At 44.8% G+C, this 22,860-nt stretch overlaps 2 protein-coding genes across 2 annotated transcripts; one reads left to right on the top strand and one right to left on the bottom strand.

Annotated features, from left to right (window-relative positions):
- Window positions 1-2,031: 2,031 nt before the first annotated feature.
- LOC134546598 (myosin heavy chain IB-like) lies at window positions 2,032-10,403 on the bottom strand. The gene is made up of 2 exons (XM_063389473.1): window positions 9,891-10,403; window positions 2,032-8,923 (listed from the first exon to the last, which is right to left on the bottom strand). Exons 1-2 carry the CDS (start codon window positions 10,351-10,353, stop codon window positions 8,910-8,912), a joined length of 477 nt encoding a protein of 158 aa, XP_063245543.1. The 5' UTR covers window positions 10,354-10,403; the 3' UTR covers window positions 2,032-8,909.
- Window positions 9,544-13,992, top strand: EEF1A1 (eukaryotic translation elongation factor 1 alpha 1). The gene is made up of 8 exons (XM_063389472.1): window positions 9,544-9,682; window positions 10,410-10,600; window positions 11,447-11,626; window positions 11,748-12,044; window positions 12,282-12,432; window positions 12,629-12,885; window positions 13,080-13,314; window positions 13,590-13,992. Exons 2-8 carry the CDS (start codon window positions 10,457-10,459, stop codon window positions 13,712-13,714), a joined length of 1,389 nt encoding a protein of 462 aa, XP_063245542.1. The 5' UTR covers window positions 9,544-9,682; window positions 10,410-10,456; the 3' UTR covers window positions 13,715-13,992.
- The last annotated feature ends 8,868 nt before the right edge of the window (window positions 13,993-22,860 follow it).

The raw sequence follows: 22,860 nt of genomic DNA, 5'->3' as shown, positions 1-22,860 counted from the left end.
AGCTAAGATTTACTTTCTAAAAAGCTGCATTTCTTTACAACTGCCATTTCACTCACATGCACCCCTACCTTAGATGGTCAGCGCCCCACTCAGATGGGGGGGTGGGGGAGCCACTACTTGTGTGTGTCTCCATATGTTCTATTATTGCAGTACTCCTACCTGTACACAGTGTGTACACACAATTAGGTTTTCTATGGTGAATAAGGATATATGTACATGAAACAGCTGGGCAGTGATTTAATATCCCCTGTGCTAAATCAGAAACAGCATACCAAAGTTAAAACAGAGTGTGCTTTTCACTTGAGGTCGCCTTAGGAATTGCACAGTGTGCCATGGAGACTGGCCGGTGAGTGAGAGAGCCGTCCTAGCTCTTCCTGCTTTGCACAAAGGGGATCCCTGAGCGCTATTCACAGCTTCAGCGGCACAGGCTGTCTCCTGCTGAGAGTAGGAGTGTTCCTGTTTCAGGCAGCAGAGGACAGTAACACATGACTCGCTGGTACGAACCAGTTTGCAATCTTCTTCTAACCCGTATTTAAGGATCTTACTTTTATTCTGGGCTGTGGGACAGCCACTGGCTTTTACAGTTCGTATTCCCTTCATCTGCCCGGACTATCCTCTGGCAGGGTGGCCGGCCGGACGGGATGTCCTGTCAGCCCTGGCTCCCTGGCCTTGTGAGATTTGGCTTCAGTGCAAAGAGCTGACTCAACACCTGCTCCGGGTTTAAAGGGGCCGAAGTCTACTTTATACAACATGTGGTACAAGCTTTTAACCTCTGAAATGCCATTCCTCTGAGGATTGCCTTGCAAAACCACAGCTGTTTTTTCTCCCAGGGACTGTGAGGAGCAGCGGTGTGTGTGGAGTGACCTCCCCCGTAATACTGCTTAGCTGATAGATCCTGCCAGGGTATCGCTGCCCGTGGGAAAGTCATGTGCACTGGTTTTTAGCATTCTTCTGGACGTTGTTTAGAAACTGCTAGAGAAATCAAACATGTTTTTCAGCATTTCATTTTGATAAGAAATTAGTACAGAATGAATGCTTTATAACATCCAGGGCCAAGAATGTACGCAGTTCCCAAGAACTCTAACATAACCTACCATATGCTATAGCAGGATGAGTCTGTGATATAAAATTTCTCCTCACATCTTTCATTTTTAGGCTTACTCTTTATTGGTTAGAGTTTAGGACTGACTGTTCCATTTTCTTTCACACCTCTCTTAGTTATATTATGCCAGCTTTTTGGTTTTCAGTAAAATGTACTTAATTGTCTAGTGTCAAAGATGTAATTTATACAACAAGATGCATGATTATTGGTTGAAATATTTGTGAATTTCTATTCAGATTGACTCCTGTAACTAAAGAGACTAACTTTTAGCTAATACAAGTACATTGAAGTCAAGGACAGACTTCCTTACCAAGCTATTATACCAAGAATAAGAAATGATATAAGAAATTAATTTTTGATTATACTTATCTTCTAAGTAATGTAAACCTATGGAAATTAAGGCTTGAAGAGGCTTTGGGGTATGTATGGATCAGTAAGTATATTATTGATACTTGAACTATTCTGCTACATACTTAGCTGCTTTTAAGGAACTCGGTAATGACAGAGGTTCCACCAGCTGCCCACAGAATCTATTCCAGTGTTTTTACCTCTAGATATCGTATTGAAATATCCCAGCAAAGGCTTTAATGAGTACTAAGTAAAGTGAAAGGTTTATTTTACATATCTTACAGCACTTTTGTTCATACACCTCAGTATGTTTGCTTTTTTCACAAGAGCATGGCAGTGTTGACTCATGTTCAGTTAGTGATCCACTCTAACCCCAGGTCCTTTTATACAGGATTGCTGGGTAACTGCTGCTTCTCCTGTGGTTTTGCAGTGCACTGTTCTTACAAAGGACAAATATTAACCTTAATTTATTTCCTAGTTGTTTTGGCCCTTTTTTCTTTACTTGCCCACATTACTCTGAGTAATGTTCTTGACATCTGTTCTTGACTTCTGAAGTGGTCAGAGTTGTTCCCTGTCCTTTTTCCCCCCAAGCGTGCAATTTAAAATTATACTTTTATGTACTTATAACTGTATATTTGTACGGTGGATTAATGTCTGTGCCCACAGAAAGCTTTTTGATACCAGTCAGTTTCATAGTCATAATAGCAATCACTTCGAGCGTGTCATCTTCAGCTGGTCTCCTGTGTATTAGATTGTCCAAAGTTTGCTGAGCTGACTTATTCAAGTTGCCCATAAAAAGCATCAAATCTTCCCTCAAGTTAAATGATACCCATATTTTCCCATCCATGAGGCTGTTAAACCTGTCACAGTAAACAAGATGGGTTTGATGCAATCAGCTCCGAACAAGTCTGGGGTTGTTACTTATCAACCTAGTATCTTCCAAAAATAGTTCATTTGTTCCAATATATTTTTTCAGGAACTGTAATTAGTCCAGCTGTTCCATAACTGCCCAACTCATGTGTGTGGTTTTTCTCTTTTTTTCTTCTTTATTTATTACTTTCCTGATGTTTTTTCCTATTTATTTAGTGTTCTGGAACCTTCGATTTCCATAGATTTCCACAATAATCAGTGGTTCTGAGATAGCTGGCCAAGTACTTCCGAGAGAGTGTATTAAGAGAAGGCTAACTAAAAATATAGATATCATTTTAAGTAAATGGCCCCTCCTGTTCCCTCTCCCTCCCACCAAATCAAGTTCTTGATCCTATATCGTGTTTGGGGTTTTTTAACTACCGTAATTAAATATTGAACATTTCTTCATATGCTGGCTTCCTGCTTTAACCAAGCTGGTACCACTGCTCACTGACAATTACAAATAAGTGGTTTCTATTTCTATCTTAATTTAAGTACCAACAGCCTTGAACCTTCTTGTGTCTGTGCACAGACTTGTGATTCTTCCTTTACAGAATCTTCTGTCTTTCAGAATCCTGGAAACTAAGCCAAACTGTCTTTCAGTAAACTCAGTATAGATTGAGCAGGTCAAGTGTAAGTACATTTCCAGATCTAGATTTAGTCCCATAGTTCTTCTCTGAAACCTTTCCAAAGTTTAATAGTCTCAAATCTAAATTCACTGAATAAATGTCAGGCATATGCTATAGTCACTAAATCTGAGCAAGACTTCTAAGTGACTTGACTTGCACCATGTCTGGTTACTGTGGTTACCATGGAATAAGAATGATGCACATGTGATTGCAGTGGAAGGTGAGCCTATGACTGGAGTGATGCCAAGAGTCAAAACCAGAGCAGTGTGAAGATGGGAGAGTGAACAGTGAACAGCTGGATATATCCAGCTCTGCTCACTGTTGAACACAGATGTATCTGAACACAGATATATCTGTGCCATCCTGACTAGCCCAGGTCTCAGGTACAGCCTTCTTCCTCCTTCGACCTACCCATCCACTGGCTCCAATCTAATGCATACTTTTGTGGTCTGCACCAAAGTCACTTTTATTAAGTTTCTCTCCCTTGCAGCTCTAAGCTGCACCTCAGGATTTTTTTATTCTTATAAACCCTTTCTAGAGGGGGTTATATGAACAAATAGAATGTTTCCTTCCTTGACAACTTACCTCTACTTGGGTCAGTAGGAGAGGCAGAAAGGGGAGAATGCACAGGATCTGCAAGATGATAATGGGAATTCACAGGGCTTGTTTTTGTAAAGTGCACAATCTAGCTCCAAACAGGATTTGCAGAGACTATACTATAGCGAGAGGGGCTGCAGAATTAATCTGATGAGTGTACACTAAGCAAAGTTATTCAAGCATAGCTCAGTTGCTGTGAGGGCTCAGAGAAGAATTCTAAGATGCATGGGTGAGGATTTGAGGTCCCACTTAGAGGTTTTGTCACAGGCTCACCAGCACAAGAGGATGAATATGCTGCTTTTGGCAAAATGATTTTTAGCAGAAGAGACCATAGCTTTAAAATGGAATTTTGGAAGTTCACAATAGATTCAGAACAAAAGTCACACCATCGTCACCCAGTGGATTTTGGTTCAGTAAGTGACATTTTCTTCATGCAGAATGCACTGTTCATATATATATGTAAAATGCTCCCATTTAGGGCATTCTTTGAACTGAAGAGAAGGGCTACCATCCTAGAAGGGCTTACAATTTGTTTAGGGTGTCCAAAAAGTGGTGAGATATGGTAAAAATTTGCCTGTTTGCTGTTGGAAAATACTAATGCAAAACCACAGAACACTTTAACACATGATGATGTTCCTCCATAATGGTGGTTACTTCGCCAGCCCTTCACCTTTGTTCTGCATTAGTGTCTAGTAATTCTGCTTTTTGCCTGGAGCCAGGTTATCAGCTGGTGTAAATTAGCCTATCATTAATGATGTATATGAAATTCTGTCAGATGTCTGCAAGTGAAGTGAATATGGGAATGGAAAAAGAAGGAGAGGAACAGGCTGAAGCTGGTTTTATTTAATAATTTTCCAAAGATCCATTCTTTTTTGTGGGATTGGTGGGAATTAATGTATGTATTGATGAGCAACAACCCTGGCGAGGCCTTTTCTTGGGAGGGTGACAAATAAATGACAGTTTGGCTCATCAGAGGTTTTTCTGAACTAAAATGAGGAGTCAGTTTGAATCCCAGAATGATTTGGGTGGGAAGGGACCTTAAAGCTCATCTAATCCCACCCCCTGCTATGGGCAGGGACACCTTCTACTATCACAGGGTGCTCCAAGCCCTATCCAACCTGGCTTTGGACACTTCCAAGCTTCTCTGGGAATTCTATTCCAGGGCCTCCCCACCCTCACAGTCAGGAATTCTGTCCCAATATCCAACCTAAACTTCCCCTAAGCTGATGCCTTGGGATGGCTGACCTGGAACAGAGACTGGACAGAGCTAAGAGAATAAAGTAGATGTTTATTAAAAGGCCTTTAAGGATACATCTTGGGCAGCACAAGAGCCTGGGCAGGGCTACACCCAAGGTGGACCCAAAATGGTCACAAAATGGACAGCCAGTCACAAGGTCTCACACTTTTATAAGTTTTGGTCCATCTGCATATTAGGGTTTAATTGTCCAATTACAGCTCACTTTTGAGGGGTCACTTTTTGTTTAAGCTGCTGTCTGCATGTATCTGCCCATTTGCTGTTTAGTTCCAGAACAGTCTTACCAAAGCAGCCACCTATGAGGTTGTTTTTTTCCTCCTTAGGACACTTCTGCTCTAAATCAAGTACTTTCATTTTCTAGCTCCCAAATGCAGACCTCCACAGAACAGAACACAGGGTTTAAATACAACTGCTAGTTCTGGTCACAACCCAGTATGATCTGACCACTCTGTCTGATCCTAAACCTTCAGTATCACAGTTCAGCCGGTACTAAACCTTGAATATAAGTGAGTTTTCTTGTGCTGTGGATAAATGTGGTTTGAAAAGGGTGTCCAAAGGATTTTTTTTTAAAGCAGGCTATCCTCTAAGCCATTAGTGCATCACCTATTACAAATGCTGTAACCACAACAGCAGTACTTCCCTGAAGATACTTCTTTCAGGGGCAACAATGACTTTTAAAGAGGCTTTCATTAAGCTATTCAGAAGACTCTGAAATTGTAAGTGCTTGTTCATCCCAATGATACTCTCAACAGTTTTGAAGTCCACTGTCTTATACCTCCTACTGTAAGACCTTCTTTTGTGAATCTATAAGCAAGGTCAGCTATGAGATCAGACAAGGAGACTTTATTTAGTCCAAGTCTTAAACTTCCAAGGACGGAGGAGTTTAATTTGTACTGTCTACTATGACAGTAACCCTAAGTGTGTTTACTGTTGTCTCTTTCTTTTACCAAGCAATTTTTTAAACATGAAAATGCCAGCTACTTGTACAGAGCTAAGTAACTTTCAAAAGTAGTCATTTTTCAATTAGTTTAGATTAGTTCACCCTGTTCAGTTAAATCTTTTTTTAGGCAGGTTTTCTGTCTATTCATATATGAATAACACCATTATTCTATTGTTCTTTCATTTCAAAAAGAGATGACTGTAAAAACTGGTAGTAAGTATTAAGATCATGTATGAAAAAGGGGTTTGCATCAGATGTAGATGCTTTTTATTGCTATTAAGAACCAATGCATTAAAGATAACTTATAGATGGAAGCAAGGCTGAATGCTCATACTAGTTGAACTTTGCACGAATGTACATACCCTGATAATTGTAATATAGGGATTAGAAAGCCTTTCACAGTAAGTATGAGGCTAATTGTGTAACAGAATAGTGCTGCATACCAGAATGCAGTTTTGCTGATCACCAGTTACTACTGGTAACTTTGGTGTGTCCTTACCTGCCACACTTTGGACTGCTTTTCCAATTTCTGGAAGTGGCCTCAGGAAATCTTAGTGCCTCTTTCATATACAGTGAGCTTGATATACTCTGTTTATCAGATCTGTGTTTCGAGTCTTGTGCTTATAAAGTCTGTTTGCTCACACTCCTGAATGACCTTGGTCTTTGCAGTTAAAATGGTTGTATAAGCACTACTTGCCTTCATCTTTGCACAGGAGTCTGACCAAAAAAATACCCATGTGTATATGGTAGAGAGTTAAAATTGTTTAGAGGTGCTCAGTGAGCACATCTTTTATCTCCTAGCATGATTTCACTGGCTGTGACTGTGTTCTAAGCTTATAGCCCATTCTGTATGTGCTGGAGCCACATGCTGAAAGGGAAGTAATGCTGCAGTAGCTACTATGAACTCAAAATTCAATTAACATATAGTTTTTAAAGGTAAAAAAATTGGCTTAGATACTGACAGCATTACTTTTATTTTAGTATCATCTGATCTGAGGTTCAAAACCCTTTTAAAATGGTGTTTTCTGTATAGGTTCCTACAATACAAATGTTTCAGAGCATTCTATGTGTTCTTACACTGGAGACGTGGACATAGGATATTTCAGTTTAGCATATGCTCACTAGTAATCAAAGGAGAATGAGTACTTTTGGCCCACAGAGTCCTCCTATTTCTGAAGTCAGTCTGCATTGAATAAACCTTATTTCAATGTCTAAATGTCCTTGACTTCTTGACATCTCTTAATTCTCTGTTCCTTCCTAGACATTACATATTAAAGTGATTCGTTTTACCAAATTATTAAAATCTAAAATTTTTGCAGGCTCATTTCACACAGGATTTAGTCCAGTGTAGGCCTGTTTGTGTTAGCTGAGAGGATTCTTCAGAATGCATTTCCACTGTATTATCTGAGGCTACTCATATATCAGAAGCTCCCAGCTGTATAAATATTTGTGAGATTGATAATAGGAATGTTTTAATAGAGTGGGCAAGAAAAGATACACTAATTGCTGAGAGAATAAAAACATGTATTGGTCAAACTAAAGAGGAAATAATAAAATTATTTTGAAAACACATTTGAAGAAGTGGAGGGGAAAACAACTGCTGTAGACTTAAACTAGGACCGTGTTGAAAAAATTGTACCACAAATTCAGTTTTCATAGCTTTCAGCTATGTAGATACCACAAAAATTACTTCCTTAAGAAATACCTAGTTCTAAGAGTCTTTATTTATGAAATAGTCTTATAAGAAAAGTATCTTTAAAAAATTAGAATTTCCTTCCTCCTCTTCCTGTTCAGGCACAAATAATTGACTACATTTGGGAAGTGTTAAAACTACCTTTTTATGAAAATGGATTCTTTGACAGATCAGTCCATTAAAAACATGCCCTTACTGAAATACACATTTTAGAAGGTAACTTCAAACCATCTTGAAGAATCAAGCTTTTTAACTCTGTTTACAGCCTTTGCTTTATAGAAGACATAAAGAAGTGCTTCCTAGCTTTCTTGCCAAATATTACACTTTGGTCTTCAACTCAAGCCACTTCACAATAATGCATCTCCATTTCCAGAAAGCAGACCACCTTCCTTTCCCTGCCCTTTTATTACTGTCTTCATCTGCAGTGTCTTCACTAGTAACTACCCCTGAAGGTTAGTTTTGAGAAAAGCTGAACCATCTCTACCTTCCCCCCATCCCCACCACTAATCTCTGCTGAAAAACATAGGAAGGGGTGAGAGAGAATTTGATTTGTTTTTTCCTTTCTTGAAAAAAAGGGTTTAATACCTGAACCTTTTTGAGTTTTTTATTCTGAAACAGGTCATTTTTTCAAAGGTGTATTCTAAACTCAGCATCTTCTCTAACATTTTGATTTTTTTAAAAAAATGCATATTTTTAATCTTTCATGTGGGAAAAATACCATATCTCATAGAAACACTTCCATATCAAAGCATGAAATACTAAGTTTACTGCTCTCTAATGAATTTAATGCTGGGTTTATCTCAGCTAGAGAAACTTGAAGTCAAATAGAAGGGTACATTTGTAGATGCACGAGGTAGGTTTTTTATTATTAGTTTGCTGATGTTGTTCTTTTTTGTTTGTTTTTGAACAAGAGGCTGTTTCCATGCTTTACAACTGCAACCTGAAGAGCATACCAAGAAATGAATGGATTATAGTTGCCTATAGATAAGTAACTATTTCTGACAGGCATATAATGTAGCTGAATAAGAACATGTACTACATAGCTTTGCAGATAATTTAAAAATTAACAGAGATAGTTCAGCTTCTCAGATTAATTTCTCTTGAATGGGTATAGGAGATGTTGAATATTTAATGGTACATCAGTTATAAATGACTAAACCAGAGAAAATCCACTGGAATCACAAGGGCCTTTATCTCTGATGTTGTGAGCTGTTTTGTGGCTCCTCATTGCCACGATTCTAAAAATAATTTGCCAGAGCTGTAGCTTTTCCCATGTGAAAATACAGTGTTGAGGCACTTCTCGCAGTCAGGGTTTCTTCCAGAGACCCTGTGCCCTGAATGCTTCTGGGACTGATACATCTGCACTTCAGACGCATTTTTGCTGGAGGTGCGTCCGCCTCGATTTGTATTTTTGTGCCGAACTTTTCTAAGACGAGTCAACTTTTGTCCTCTAAGGGTACAAAGACAGAAAAAGATTGTGTTTTTTTAAAGCCAAACGATGGCTTCCTATTCTGGTGTAATAAGCTTCCCGAAATTCCTGCTCTCCCCCTCCTTCTCCACCTTTGATTCTGGGAGACTTGCAACGTACTGGGCTAGGGGGAGTCTCGTATTCCGTGATGTTTAGCCGACATTTGTTAGTTGCCGGTCAGGTTAACCCACTGAACGTTTCTAATCTCCCTGACTGCGTCCTTTTGTGTCCCTAACGCGAAATACTGTTAGTTCGCCGGGGGCTGTTCCCCGGGGACTTCCGTCAGCTGCCGTACCCCCGGCCCAGCCATGACGCCGGGCCTGACGCTCCCCGGCGCCCAGGCCCGAGCCGCTGGGCCCTGCAGGGGGGCCGGGGCTGGTCGGGTCTGCCCCGCTTCCTCCCGGACAACGCGGCCACTCCCGCCGGCCCGCTCTCCATCGCACGGCGGGAGGGGCACCGCTCCCTTCTCGCGCAGCCCCTCAGCCCTGCGCGGGTCTGCAGCTGGCCCCGCTCCACCGGCTGGGCCCCGCTCCCGCCGGCCGGGCCGGGCCGGGTGCCGCTCGGGGCGGGGGTCCCGCGCAGCCCCGACGGGGGCGGGGGCGCGCCGTGCCCGGGCGGGGCCGCGGGGCCGCCGGGAGCGGTGACGTGTCCCCGAGGCCCCGCCCCCCGCCAGGGTATATAAGGGGCGGCGCTCACGCTGTCGGTCTTTTTCGCTCCGGGTTTGCCGCCGTCGCCGAGCAGGTGAGGCGCGTTCGCAGGGCCGCGCTGGGCCGGGGTCAGCTCGCCCCGAAGGCCCGGCGAGCGCCGAGCTGAGGCGTGGTAGGGGCCATGGGGAGGGGGAGGGAGGGGCCGGGGGTGCCAGCCGGGAACCGGGGCGGGCGGACGGACGGGCGGGCGGGCAGGGAAGCGCGGGGCGGCGGGATGGCGGCGCATCGTGCTCCTCGATTACCATGTGCACATCCCCGTTGTGCGGGCTGAGGTCGGGGGAGCGAACGGTCCGGGCTGGCGTGGGGCAGAAGGCGCCCGGCAGCCTCCCCTTGTGCCCCAGAGGCAGCGACGCGGGGCCGTGCGGGGACCGTCGGCGGATGCCGTCGGGGGGAGGGGGCCGGGGCACGAGTGAAAAGATGGCCGCTCGCCTTGCCTGCCCGCCGCCAGCGCCACAAAATGGAGGACGCGGCGGCCCGGGCGGGGTGAGTCACACAAAGGAGCGGGGCGGCCCCGCCCTCCGCGCTGCCCGCCGGGCCCGCTCGCCGCCGCCCCGCGCCCCGGCCGCCGCCGCCGGGGTAACTCGAGCCCGGGGAGGGGGCGACGCGAGGGGCGCTCCGAGGGGCCCCCGGCCCGCCCGCCTCGCTCCTCCCCTCCCCCGGCGGGGCGGGGCCGCCGGCCAGGCCGCCCGCATGTGGCGCCGCCATCGCTGCCCTGGGGCCCGGCCTGAGGCGTAACCAGCTTTTTTCTGGGGAACTTACAGGTGTCGATTCTCTTTTGCCGAAAGAAAGAGCTCAGCTAACATCCAAAATGGGAAAGGAGAAGACCCACATCAACATCGTTGTTATCGGCCACGTCGATTCTGGCAAGTCCACCACCACCGGCCACCTCATCTACAAATGTGGGGGCATCGACAAGAGGACCATCGAGAAGTTCGAGAAGGAAGCGGCTGAGGTGCGTGGGCCCGTAGCAGCCAGCAAAATTCCGGGCTGCAGGAATGAATATCTTAAAAGAAAAATGAACCTGCAAAGTGTTCAGTGGCCACGCGGAGGCGATTTAGTTGCCTCCGCCCCAGGAGCTGAACAAGTGTTTCAGTGTTGCCTGGCCACAGGGCGGCAGCTGCGTTGCAGTTGTCCCCAAGGTAGAACAAGTGCTGTTTAAGTGTTCAGTCTGCCATTGTGTTAGTTGCAGAAACTCAGATTGTGAAATGTAGAGCAAGCGAGAAGAACGTAGTCTAAAGCTGGATCTGAGAAGTAACATCTGGAATCAAGTTAAATGGCCAGATTCTAACTTTGCATCGAAAGAAGTTGATCTATTGAGGTCTAACTTAAAAAATGTGGAGTTGTACTGATACTGCGATTACTGTGTAGTAACAGCACAGGTCATAAGAACATTATACAACAAAATTCAGTAAATGTTGAGCAGAGTAGAAGTTAAAGTATTGATTATTGCCAGGATTGATGTAGTAAGGGGGCTTAAAATTTTAAGAGGATACTTGATAGTAGGACTCGGGCTCAAGAGCTCTATCATAAAGATAAATTAGTGAAATTAACAAGCTGTCAAGGAGCCTGAACTGTCAACAGGTGCAATAAGGTTCAACAGTTGGCATCTCTCACCAGTAGTGCCAAGTGTATCTTGTTGCTTGTTTTATGAGCAGCAACGCTTTTCAGTTTTCAACACCAGTTACTATTATTAGATTTTGCTCTTCAGCCAGTGTGTGATCTTTCTGAACCAATTGCAGATATGGAACTCTCTTGTTTTTTTAATGGGAATAAAAAATTTGTTTTATTGTAACCGTAGATGGGCAAAGGTTCCTTCAAATATGCCTGGGTCCTGGATAAGCTGAAGGCTGAACGTGAGCGTGGTATTACTATTGATATTTCCCTGTGGAAATTCGAAACAAGCAAATACTATGTCACCATCATTGATGCTCCTGGACACAGAGACTTCATTAAAAACATGATTACTGGAACTTCTCAGGTATGTAAAGAAAGTAGGATTTGGGGAGTTCAGGAAGGTTGTTCCTTGGTTGGTCAGGGGGTTTCCTGTAGTACTTTTACATACACACAGGTGTTACAGTGTGGGTTTTTTCTTTTCGAAGGCTGATTGTGCTGTCCTCATCGTTGCTGCTGGTGTTGGTGAGTTTGAGGCTGGTATTTCCAAGAACGGGCAGACCCGTGAGCATGCCCTTCTGGCCTACACCCTGGGTGTGAAACAGCTGATTGTCGGTGTCAACAAGATGGATTCCACTGAGCCACCCTACAGCCAGAAGAGATATGAAGAGATTGTCAAGGAAGTCAGCACTTACATCAAGAAGATTGGCTACAACCCAGACACTGTGGCTTTCGTGCCAATTTCTGGTTGGAATGGTGACAACATGCTGGAGCCTAGCTCTAACGTAGGTTTGGCATTTATTTGTAATACAGCGTGAAACTAGGAGGATTGTTAAGGCCGATTCTGCAGTGATAAAATGCACATGTTTGTAATAGTTCTCTTTGGGAAGTGCTAAGGTCCAAGATAAATCCTAGCGCTTAAAGAAAGCTGCAACAGTCAGTTGAGATAGCACTAAGAGATACCACTGGGGCTTTTCCAGCCTTGTGCCAGTCAGATTGACCTGGGCTTGTTTCCATTACAGATGCCCTGGTTCAAGGGGTGGAAGATAACCCGTAAGGATGGCAGTGCCAGCGGAACCACCCTCCTTGAAGCCCTGGACTGCATCCTGCCACCAACTCGTCCAACTGACAAACCACTGCGTCTGCCTCTTCAGGATGTCTACAAAATCGGCGGTATGTGTTCTCTGGAATGCTGCTCACGTGCCAGCAACAGCTGCTCTGTGGGCCACAAATGCAGATGTTTGCCCAAGAGCTGCTTTTCCAAGTCTAAAATAAAAATTCTTGGTCTCTAGTGGGTTTTTTCCCCCATAAGGGCATACATTCACTAAGCTGAACAATGAATAATACTGGTGTTGTTTCTTGCTTGCAGGCATTGGTACTGTACCAGTTGGCCGTGTGGAAACAGGTGTTCTGAAGCCCGGCATGGTGGTTACATTTGCCCCAGTCAATGTAACAACTGAAGTTAAATCTGTTGAGATGCACCACGAAGCCCTGAGTGAAGCTCTGCCTGGTGACAACGTTGGCTTCAATGTTAAGAACGTGTCTGTGAAAGATGTTCGCCGTGGTAATGTCGCTGGTGACAGCAAGAATGACCCGCCCATGGAAGCTGCTGGCTTCACTGCACAGGTACGGTTTGCAGCGGTGCAGGGATGGTGAGAATGCAGCTCTGTATCCTAAAATGGGAGTCTGGTTAGGCTAAGCTATAAAGTAGCATAGGGTTGTATTCAGAGTTATATTTGATCAAAGCAAATCTCATGATCTCCTTGGCTTTGTAAGAACACGTCAGTGTTTAAAATGACCTGGCTTTCTTTGTTTGTTAGGTCATTATCCTGAACCACCCTGGCCAAATCAGTGCTGGCTATGCCCCTGTGCTGGATTGCCATACTGCTCACATTGCATGCAAATTTGCTGAGCTCAAGGAGAAGATTGATCGTCGTTCTGGCAAGAAGCTGGAGGATGGCCCCAAATTCCTGAAATCTGGAGATGCTGCCATTGTTGATATGATCCCTGGCAAACCCATGTGTGTTGAGAGCTTCTCTGATTATCCTCCTCTCGGTAAGGCACACTAATACTGGTCTTTGGAAAAGACACTCCTCGGTTTCTAGTATGGGGATGCAGCTGATGGGAGCTGTGACTTTAAAACCGTGGAGCAGAACCAAGGCTTTACTGGTACAGAGGGAGATACTCTGGAGAACGGAGATGCCTCTGTGTCCCTGTCTGGTTCCAGAGCAGCACTGGCCCGCTTACACCAACCTGTGTGTTGACACTGAGCAAACTGGGCTGTGAGTTAGCATAGCCAAGTCATCAATGAATCATGTTTCTGCTTTCAGGTCGTTTTGCCGTGCGTGACATGAGGCAGACGGTCGCTGTTGGTGTCATCAAGGCAGTTGACAAGAAGGCTGGAGGAGCTGGCAAGGTCACAAAGTCTGCCCAGAAGGCCCAGAAGGCTAAATGAAAATTCTGTACACCAGCTGCCACCTCAGTCTTAACCAGTGGTGGAAGAACGGTCTCAGAACTGTTTGTCTCAATTGGCCATTTAAGTTTAATAGCGAAAGACTGGTTAATGATTACAATGCATCGTAAAAGCTTCAGAAGGAAAGGAATGTTTGTGGACCATTTGTTTCGTGGCAGTTTAAGTTATTAGTCTTTCAAATCGATAAATTTTTTAAAATGGAAACTTGACCAAAAATCTGTCACAGAATTTGAGACCATTAAAACAGAAGTTCAATGCTATGTCTCTGTGTTCTTTGGGTTAACGTTAAGTTTATGGCAAAACCTATATCTAGTCATGGTGGGATAAGAAAAGGATCATTGTTACTTGAGTATGTTCAGAAGTTACAAAGCAAATACTCTAAATTACTTGTTCTGACAAGTAGAACAAAATTTAACTACAGGTTTACTTATAAAGTAATTCAAGCCTTAAATAACTTTTCTGGTGCTTTCTTCAAAAACTGTTCTTAGATTAGATTGTGAAAATACCAGGTAACAGTTACAGTACTTGGGTGCATTCTGTGATGCATCAAGTAAACCAAGAAAAGTCTACATTTAGAAGAAAAACATGTAAACACATTTAACCTTACAGTTACAAAGAATCTGTTGGGTTTCCAACGTTTGTACACTCATTTTTCTAGTCAAAAGCAGAACCAGATTTTTTTTTTTCTGGAGAACTGATTAACTGTTGTGTAGCTCTTAAAAAATTAAACATTTTACAGTAAATGTTTTCATATAAGTAGTAAGACACTGAACAGCCACATCTGAAACTTGTTTAGAATTACACTTTGATGCAATCTTAAAAGACCCACCATTGTAGGCTACACCAAATGGCACAGTGGCACAAGGTGCCTGCTCTCTTGTTAACAACAGTTTAAAATTTGGATCAAATAGTCAGTTAAAGGGGACTTGGGTGTCGAGTCCAAGCTATTGCTAATAATTGCTAGACAAATAATCGCAAGTAAAATGTTCTGGGCTGTAAGAATACCAGCTGTAATTCAAAATTCTGGCATGGAAGCTTCAAATTGGGCTGCAAATTGGTAAATGGGGCAAGCAGTTAATGGATAATCAGAGCTGACTTGCATAATGGGGGAGCAGTTTGCTAACCTTTCACATGATTTCCCCACAGCATCCCCATGATAGGTCAAAAAGAATTTGGTATATTTGTGCTGCCTGTAACAGCTGTATTCTCTCGTTTGTTTTCCTTTCCTTCTCCAGCTGTGTGCTTGCTCTGCAGGAACTCATATCTGTACTGCTTGGATAGGTCTGAACTGCTGTTACTTATTTTCATGCTCTGTTTGGATCTTTTCTCCTTTTCTGCTCACCTTCTGTGTCTTAACTGCAGTGAAATCTTGGAGCATTACAGACCGTTTTTGAAGGTACAGTGGAAGCAAGGGCTGGAGAGCTGCTTAGCAGGCTGTGTAATTCAGTAAAGAAATCTCAGCTGCTTAAATTCTGCCCCTGGAGGTTTGTTAGTGTCCCCAAGGCACCAGGAAGTACATAACTTCAAAATGGAGGCAGACCTACTGTTGCCATAATAATGCTTGAACTGTCTTGCCAAATCGTAGCATGCTTTTCAGTTAAACCGCTAAATATTTTCTGGGAGGCTTTGGTCAATCTGGTTCGGCAGAGTTCTGATTTGGCTGGAAAGCAAAGCAGCTTGGGCACAGGCTGCCTTCAGCTCTGCCTTCGTTACGTTCCCTTTGCATTCCTTTGTCAGGCGCAGGATGTTTGGTTTGGCTGGCCAGGGCCTGGATGTGCAACACCCAGTCTGCAGTGCCTCTGCACGTTGCACAGGGCTGGCTTTGGCTCCATGGTAGCTTGGAAATGGGCTCGTAGTAAGCAACTCACGCAAATCCTTGGGGAAAATGAGGTGTGATGCAGCGGTGAGCACCAGGACCCAGCGGTGCGGTGCTGCTGTTGCAAGAGGCCCCTGGGTCAGCTGTGCATAGATCAGAGCTGCTGGGAGGTTGGGTCACAGTGAAACGGCCCGGCTGGAGAGCAGGGCAAGAGTCACATGCATGTTTGTGGCAGAGGGACTGGTCCTGCTTCTAGCAGGAAAAAACCCCTAAGAACAGTATTGCAGCTAACAACTTCATGTGTGCACCAAAACGCTTGGGAGTGCTGTGCCTGTGATACCAGCAATTGCTTTCATGTATTTAAAACCTAAACTTTACACATTTGGTTTCCTTTCTTTTTTATTTTAACTTTTATAGACCAGATTTGCTTTCTATGCACTAATGTAATGCCATCTCAGTTCTTTTATTAATCTAACTACCTGGGGAAATTGTTAGACTTTTGTAAACAAAATTTGGAAATAAAACTACTTCAATCAAACTTTTAATAAATGTTCTTAGTTAAGAACTGTATTTGTCTTCTGACTGCTTATTTCTTAAGCAACTTTTACAGCTGTCCTTAACGTTTTCCTCACTGTCCTGCAACGCTGGTGGTGTTGATACAGAAGTGTGACAGCGTGCTGCTGTGGTGATGGAGCCAGCTCTGAAGGCAGAAAACTGCCTGGAGTCTTGCATTTGTGAATGCTTCCTTTCTAGTTGTTGATGAGTGCTTTGGTAGTCCAGGGGACTTTAAATGCACAAATACTCCAGAAATGTATGAGGCGAGGTATTGGGGGATGGAGAGGACAAAGGGTGGCTGGTCTTGGTAGGGGAATGGAGCAGTGCAGTCACAGCTGGTACCACTAAGGAACTTCTTGCTCAGTGTTGGTTCCCTAGGTGGATAGTTCAGGCTGGAATAAAATGGACTCTGCTCAGACTACTGCCCAGAGGCATTTTAATTATATCTCAGATCAGCTTGTACAAGGCTAGTTACTGGAATAACTTACTTTACTGAAATTGCAAATGAAAGACTAATTCACATGCTGAATTTAGCTGTCTCCGTATATTTTGAAAGGTATTGACAAATCTTGAAAAATTATTTTCTGTAGGTGCCTATTTTAAATTTTAGATTTGGTCAAGATAAGCCATGTAGAGCCAAATTAAACTTTGTACTGTACAGGGGTGTTCTTTTCCTCAGTGATGCTAAATGATTATCTGTTTAAGAACCATTTAAGTTCAGTCTGATGAATACAACCTACCTGGTTTTAATTTCTATTAGTTCTATATGTAGTGCCCAGAGGGAGGCTGTGGGATGGAGGATGCAGTGGGAGGGCTGCTAAGCTGCCTCCCCAACAACACCCTGAGGTCCTGCTCAAAGCATCTGCTTCACCCAAAGCTCCTTTTCTACAAGAACTTCTCCCTCACGCATTTCACTGCAAGTTGTAAATTCCTGACAGTATTAACACCTTTGAATTTATTAGTTTCAATAACTTGAATTTTTCACGTCATCTGACTGCACCAAATAGTACTTCCTGTCCAGGAATTTAGTTTTCTGAAATTGCAAATCTTAAGTAATAGCCAAACCATAAGCTACACAGAGGAATAAACTGTGACCATGGAAGATAATACTGGGCAAAATTACCCTTCTCTTGCAATGCTGCTCCTGCTTACCAGAGGCCTGAAACCCTTCACTTCAGGAGAAAGAGGGCATCTGGGGTATGAAAGAGCTGGAGAAAAACCTTCTAGATACCAAAACTGTATTGGCTTCCAAGGTACAGAAACTGTGAGTTTTTAGCCTTTTCTGAGTCCTCTTTAGTCCCTTCAGATTATTTCTGCATTATAAATCAATTACATTGTTGCCTGCTTTTTTAAAAATCAGGTTACTTTCCCTGGCTGCCTGTCAGTAGTTCTTTAATCCTTTTATGTTTCAAATATTTACACGACATAATTCAAATCTGCCAGCTTCTCTGTGTGGGTACAGTGACAGCTGAACCCATATTTTCCTTGGAAGATGCTGAGTTAAGGAAAGGTGGAGATAAATCAGAGTGGGATGCCCTGATGAAGGGTCCCTGGCCTGGGGCACGGAGGGGCAGCAGCAGGGTGTGCATGGGCTGCCAGCCAAGGAGCTGCACTCATGTTTACAGCTCTGAATGGGGGCAGCTTTTGCTGAGCTCTTCCTTTCAAAACACAGAACGAGTGTGAAGGTACCCAAGCTTTCATTAGTGAATCATCCCCATGGGCCAAGTGCGTGCGGTAGCAACAGGTTTGCCCTCAGTGTGCTGAGGTACTTGCTAAGGCCTTCTCCTGGTTCTCAGCAAAGCAATCCAGAATCCCAGGCATCCTCCTGCAAGGGCCTCTGCTAGCTCAGGCCTAGCACAAACACCGGTCCATGGGTTAATATGCTATTTTTTTTTTTTTTTTGCATTACACAATCTCTGGAAATAAGCAGAGCCAGCTCACCCCTAACTCAGGGCCCTGCCTGCCCTGCCAGCAGCAGTCACAGTCACATTTTCCCTTTCAGCCCAGCAAAATCTGGATTATTTAATACAAAAAGAAGAGCCACAGCGTTTCCCCACCCCAGGTGCCTATTCTGCACAGCTCAGCACAGCTAGAGAAGCTGCTGACTCCAAACCTGCACAGAGCTGGAAAGGCAGGACAAAGATCCCCTTCTGGAGGGGGCTGATGGCAGGTAGGGCTGAAATGTAAAAGGCAGGTTTGGGTTCCTCTTTTGTGCAGCCACCTGGACACATCTTAAGCAAAATGCCTATTTTTGTGTTTGATATACACACACACACACACACATACACACCTATATATTATATACAACATATATATTCATCTACATAAATTATTAAGATGCCTGCCTATTTTTTTATAATTGTGGTTGCCAGACTCCTTAAAATCTGCAGTTCCTATTCTGAAGCTGGATTCTAAGCTAATTCCTTAGCAAAAAGTGAAATGCCCCTAAATGTTTAATATTTAGTAATTGATAATTAGTTACTGTTTATACATATTGTTCCTTTAATATTATTTGTTATATATAGTTGTTATTAAATATTCATTACTATTTCATTACTATTGCATTAATATTTAGTTTATAAATGAATACTTAGTTTAGGCTGTGGTTCTGCTAATAGGACATGAATATTTTGGAGAAATAGATGTAAGATTGTTGGTGTTATCTCTATGTCAAACAAGAGATAGCATTAATAGCATTTCCAGAGGAAAAAAAGGAAGGAATAGATGAATTTAAATGTAATTGTAAGTTTGTTTGACTAGTCATTACTAGTAACAGTAACTAATACCACCCAGCCTGCTGCTAAAACACTTTTATGGATTACAGTGCCCTAATCATTTGGAGGAGAGAGTGTATTTATGTGGCCCGGGAGTGCGAGCAGGAAAACCACCCTGCATGAGGGCTGGGCTCTGCTGCAGTCACTTCCTTGTGAGGGGAAATTCCAGCGACTCATTCCCGGGCGCATTCCCCAGGCTGCTCCACACGTGGCAGCGCCGCGGAGCGCCGGGATCGCCGCCGTGGCGGGACCGCCCTGCCGCTGAGCGGCGCTCCCAGCTCCCGCCCGGCGCCCACCGGCCAGCCCCGGGGCCGTGTCACCGAGCCAGCCCCGGGGCCGTGTCACCGAGCCAGCCCCGGGGCCGTGTCACCGAGCCAGCCCCGGGGCCGTGTCACCGAGCCAGCCCTGCCACCTGCCACTGGCCAAAGTCTCCCGAGCCGCGGCGGGACGAGGCCAGGACGCGGCTGAAGTGCCAGCTCAGCACTGCCCGGCACAGCCGCCGTTCCACTCCACAAACCCTTGCACGTGTGGCGCAGGCCACCGCCTGGTCGCGCACGGCAATTTTCAGGTTAAACCACAGAGGATTGCAAGGGAAGAAGTGGTCAGGAGGCTGGGGGCACCTCCCCTCTCTTCCTGCTGCCCTGTAAGAAGGCAGAGGGAGCTCATTTCCCACCTGGCTCCGTGCCTGCCCCTCAGGTGACCGCATCCAGCACTAAGTCACTCGGAACAAGAACGGCGTGTGCTTATCAGTCCCAGCGGTGCCTGAAAATGTCCCTCCTGTGGCTTGTGCCCGGAGCTGCAGCCGATGGCGGACAGGAACACCTTCCCCCTTCACTCGTTCCCCCTCTGTCTCTGGCTTTTGCTGAGCCGTGCTCCTCCCGGGAGCCTTCGCAGCCCACACGTGGCTCTGCTGAGGCACCCCTGCAGCTCTGCAGGGACACAGGCAGGGAAGCTGAGGCCATGGATGTGCTCGTTCAGAGCTGAGCACCCACCCCAAAGAGACATCACAGGCCGTCAAAACAGCCAGTCTTAGGTCTGCAAAGAGGTGAGGAAGGTGCAGCCTCCAGCTTTCAGGACAGAAGGTTTGCCAACACTGCATTCCTTGGCACAGAGGTCAAGGCCCAGGCACCAGGCATGGCCACTCACAATGGTGAGTATGGAGTCAGAGATCCCCTGGTGGGGATCCACATCAGTCTCCTTCCTCAGAGCTACATTTGAAGTGTCAAACCTGCACAGCAGTTTAGAAAGGAGACAAAAGTATAATTTGTTTCTCCAAAGCATCACTGTCAGTAAAATAACAGATCAAGAATCAATCTTTTTTTCTCCCCCCTTTATGTAAAAGCAATTGCTGAGCAAGTCTCCCATCTCCCATCTGAATGTCTGGATACCACTAATTGTAATCAAAGGAGGGGAAAGACACCTTTTATGTCTCAGTAGTGCCATGAAATCAAGGCAAAAGATGGAAACAACACCCTGGAAGCACTCTGAGCAGCATCAGCCGTGGTTTGGTGGGAAGAACTGAGAGCACCTCCTCGGTGGAAACAGCATCTCCCAAGGGGACAGTATGTTCCTCCCTGCATTCATTACGTGACATCCTGAGATCCCTGTCACTGCATGAGGAACACAGCCTGGGATGTACGGTCACCAGGGCTGGTAACCCCTGAGGGTCTAAAACCATTGCATGTGAAGACTCTTACTTAGCAAAGTGCAAGGGCAATGCACAACTAGGAGGCACCCTGGGCGTGCCAAGGGCCAGCCAAGTGGGGGACCAAGACAATCAGCCCTGCTGCACCACTGCAAACATCCCAGCAGCACTGAGACCATCTAAGCTTGCAGCTTTTTGTGTGTCCTAGCATAAAACGTCTTTCCATTTTTCTCTTGCTTTCATCTCCCAGGCAGAGATAAAGATGAAGAAACTGCTCAGTTCAAGTATCATATGAAATGAAAATAGAGTAGAGAAGAAAAAAAAGTTGTTGTAAAAATCTGGGATAAAACAGAGTGGTAGATACCTGAGAAAAAAGTGCTGATCACCAGGCCTGTGTTCTGCATGAGGGAAAGAGAGACACACACATTGAAGCAGGGAACACAAGGACAGTTGGTGTGCAACAAGTTAGGTCAACCTCACCACACATCCTCCATCCCTGCTTGCCTGGTGACAGCAAGGATTACAGGACAACAAAGTGCCATTCATTACTGCACAGACAAGGAAAAGCAAGCACACATCCACGCTAAGAGCAGACTCCTCCAGTTCTGCCCTTCCCATCCTGTCGGTCTCAGCGAGGCCACAGGACCTGGAGGGTCTAAGCTCACTTTTGTCTTCATGTAAAACCCAAACCTTGGGCCTTGTAGGAAATCCCCAGTGACCAGGTGACACAAGGTGTCCCTCCTATCTGCCCATGCTGCTTAAGCAGATTATTTAGCATTTCTGTGCTTGGTTTTCTTACCAAAATGAATAGAACTACTCGCAGCAATTTCTTTTAATGTTAAAAGTCTTGTCAAACAAGAACTGTTCAACAAGCACAAAATGTTGTGGCAAGCTCTGTACACATGAAACCAATACCCGAGGGACAGCCAGTCCTCAAACTTGTGCACATGCCAGGTTTTCCATTTCAGCAAATATGGACATAATTAACCTACATATGTGAACAGAGGACACCCTGTCTTAACAAGGGAACTCACCAGCGGCCAAAGACCCACTTCACACTGAAACAGAAAGAGCAGTTGTTACAGAAGATCTGCTGCAAAGAAATGCACTTATGACTTCAATTTCTCCTGAACTTAACTCCTTCCTCCTCCTTAGACCACACCTGTGCATTATGAAATCGTTAAAGGTAAGAAAACTCCCCTCCTGCTCTTCCTTTGACACTGGTGCAGCCCAGCTCACTTTTCATTTATGCTGCATGTGTGAGACCAGAAGCACAGAAAAATTTAGCACACAAAGTTGAGGAAAGTGCTTCCTTGTGCTTCCTTTTGTAGCAAGGTGTGAAGTACTTGCCTTTGAAGACATACATTATTGAAAGCTAAATAGTCCTGTCAAATGACCCCTGACAAGAACTAGGAAATGCAGTTTTGAGATTGCATAATGGGATTAAAAGTGAAGATTCAGGGTTCCTTTGGATTCACATAGCTGGAATTCCATGAGCACCATACCTGGAGCCCCAGTTACTCCACAGAAAGCATAGCTGCCTTTGTTATGCTGGAATTAAGGTTTGCAAGGTTGAAGCAAATCTTTGAGCCAACAAGGATGGAAGGAGAACAGGCCACAGATACGAAGGAGCAGATAGATGTTCACTTTTCTGAGCCATTCTGACATGAACTGACCTACAGACCACGTGTCTAAAGCTGCTCCACACAAGCCAGTGGATGGTGACAGGGAAGTGCTTTCAGGCAGGTTGGACAATGCCCCAAACAAACGGCAAACTCTGCTCATCCTCCTGCTGCATGACAGGGTCTCTGTCAACAAAAGGCATTGGATCTGACTCCTTTCTCTAGACAGGAGAGAAACCCTCACCCAGAGCAATTATGCCAGAGAAATTTCCAGAACCATCATTTCAAAATGACAGATATATATATTTATGTCATAGCTGGATTCAATGACCTTGAAGGTCTTCTCCAACCAGTAAGATTCTCTGATTTTACTGTATCAAAATGTGTTCTGAAGACAGGGGAAATTCAGAAATGACACCAGCACCAGAGGCTGCTGCCTGGGTTAAGCAAAGATTTGGCAGGTGCACAGCAACAGCTTGAATTCCCTGTGTCTCGCTGCTGAGTAATCAACTGCCCAGTTGATCCAATTGACTTGGATCCTGCTCAAATCCAAGTTCTATTCCTGTCAGTCGCAGGACCAGTGCTGATGAGAATCCCACTCCCCCAGCCCACAGCATAGCAGACAGAGCTTCAGAGTGCCCAGGCTGAGGTCCACGGGGCAGGATCCCACATGTCCCCACCCTCCTCAGCACCCAGCCTTGTGCAGCTGCCTGCCC

This window comes from Prinia subflava, chromosome 2 (assembly GCF_021018805.1).
Source record: "Prinia subflava isolate CZ2003 ecotype Zambia chromosome 2, Cam_Psub_1.2, whole genome shotgun sequence".
NCBI lineage: Eukaryota > Metazoa > Chordata > Aves > Passeriformes > Cisticolidae > Prinia > Prinia subflava.
This window is presented reverse-complemented; position numbering and strand designations above follow the sequence as displayed.

Excerpts from the sequence above, each read along its gene's own strand:
- LOC134546598 (XM_063389473.1), bottom strand. The coding sequence starts at position 10,353 with ATGGCGGCGCCACATGCGGGCGGCCTGGCCGGCGGCCCCGCCCCGCCG.
- EEF1A1 (XM_063389472.1), top strand. The coding sequence starts at position 10,457 with ATGGGAAAGGAGAAGACCCACATCAACATCGTTGTTATCGGCCACGTC. Across the intron at positions 11,627-11,747 it reads TGATTACTGGAACTTCTCAG|GCTGATTGTGCTGTCCTCAT; the intron begins GTATGTAAAGAA and ends TTCTTTTCGAAG. Across the intron at positions 12,045-12,281 it reads TGCTGGAGCCTAGCTCTAAC|ATGCCCTGGTTCAAGGGGTG; the intron begins GTAGGTTTGGCA and ends TTTCCATTACAG.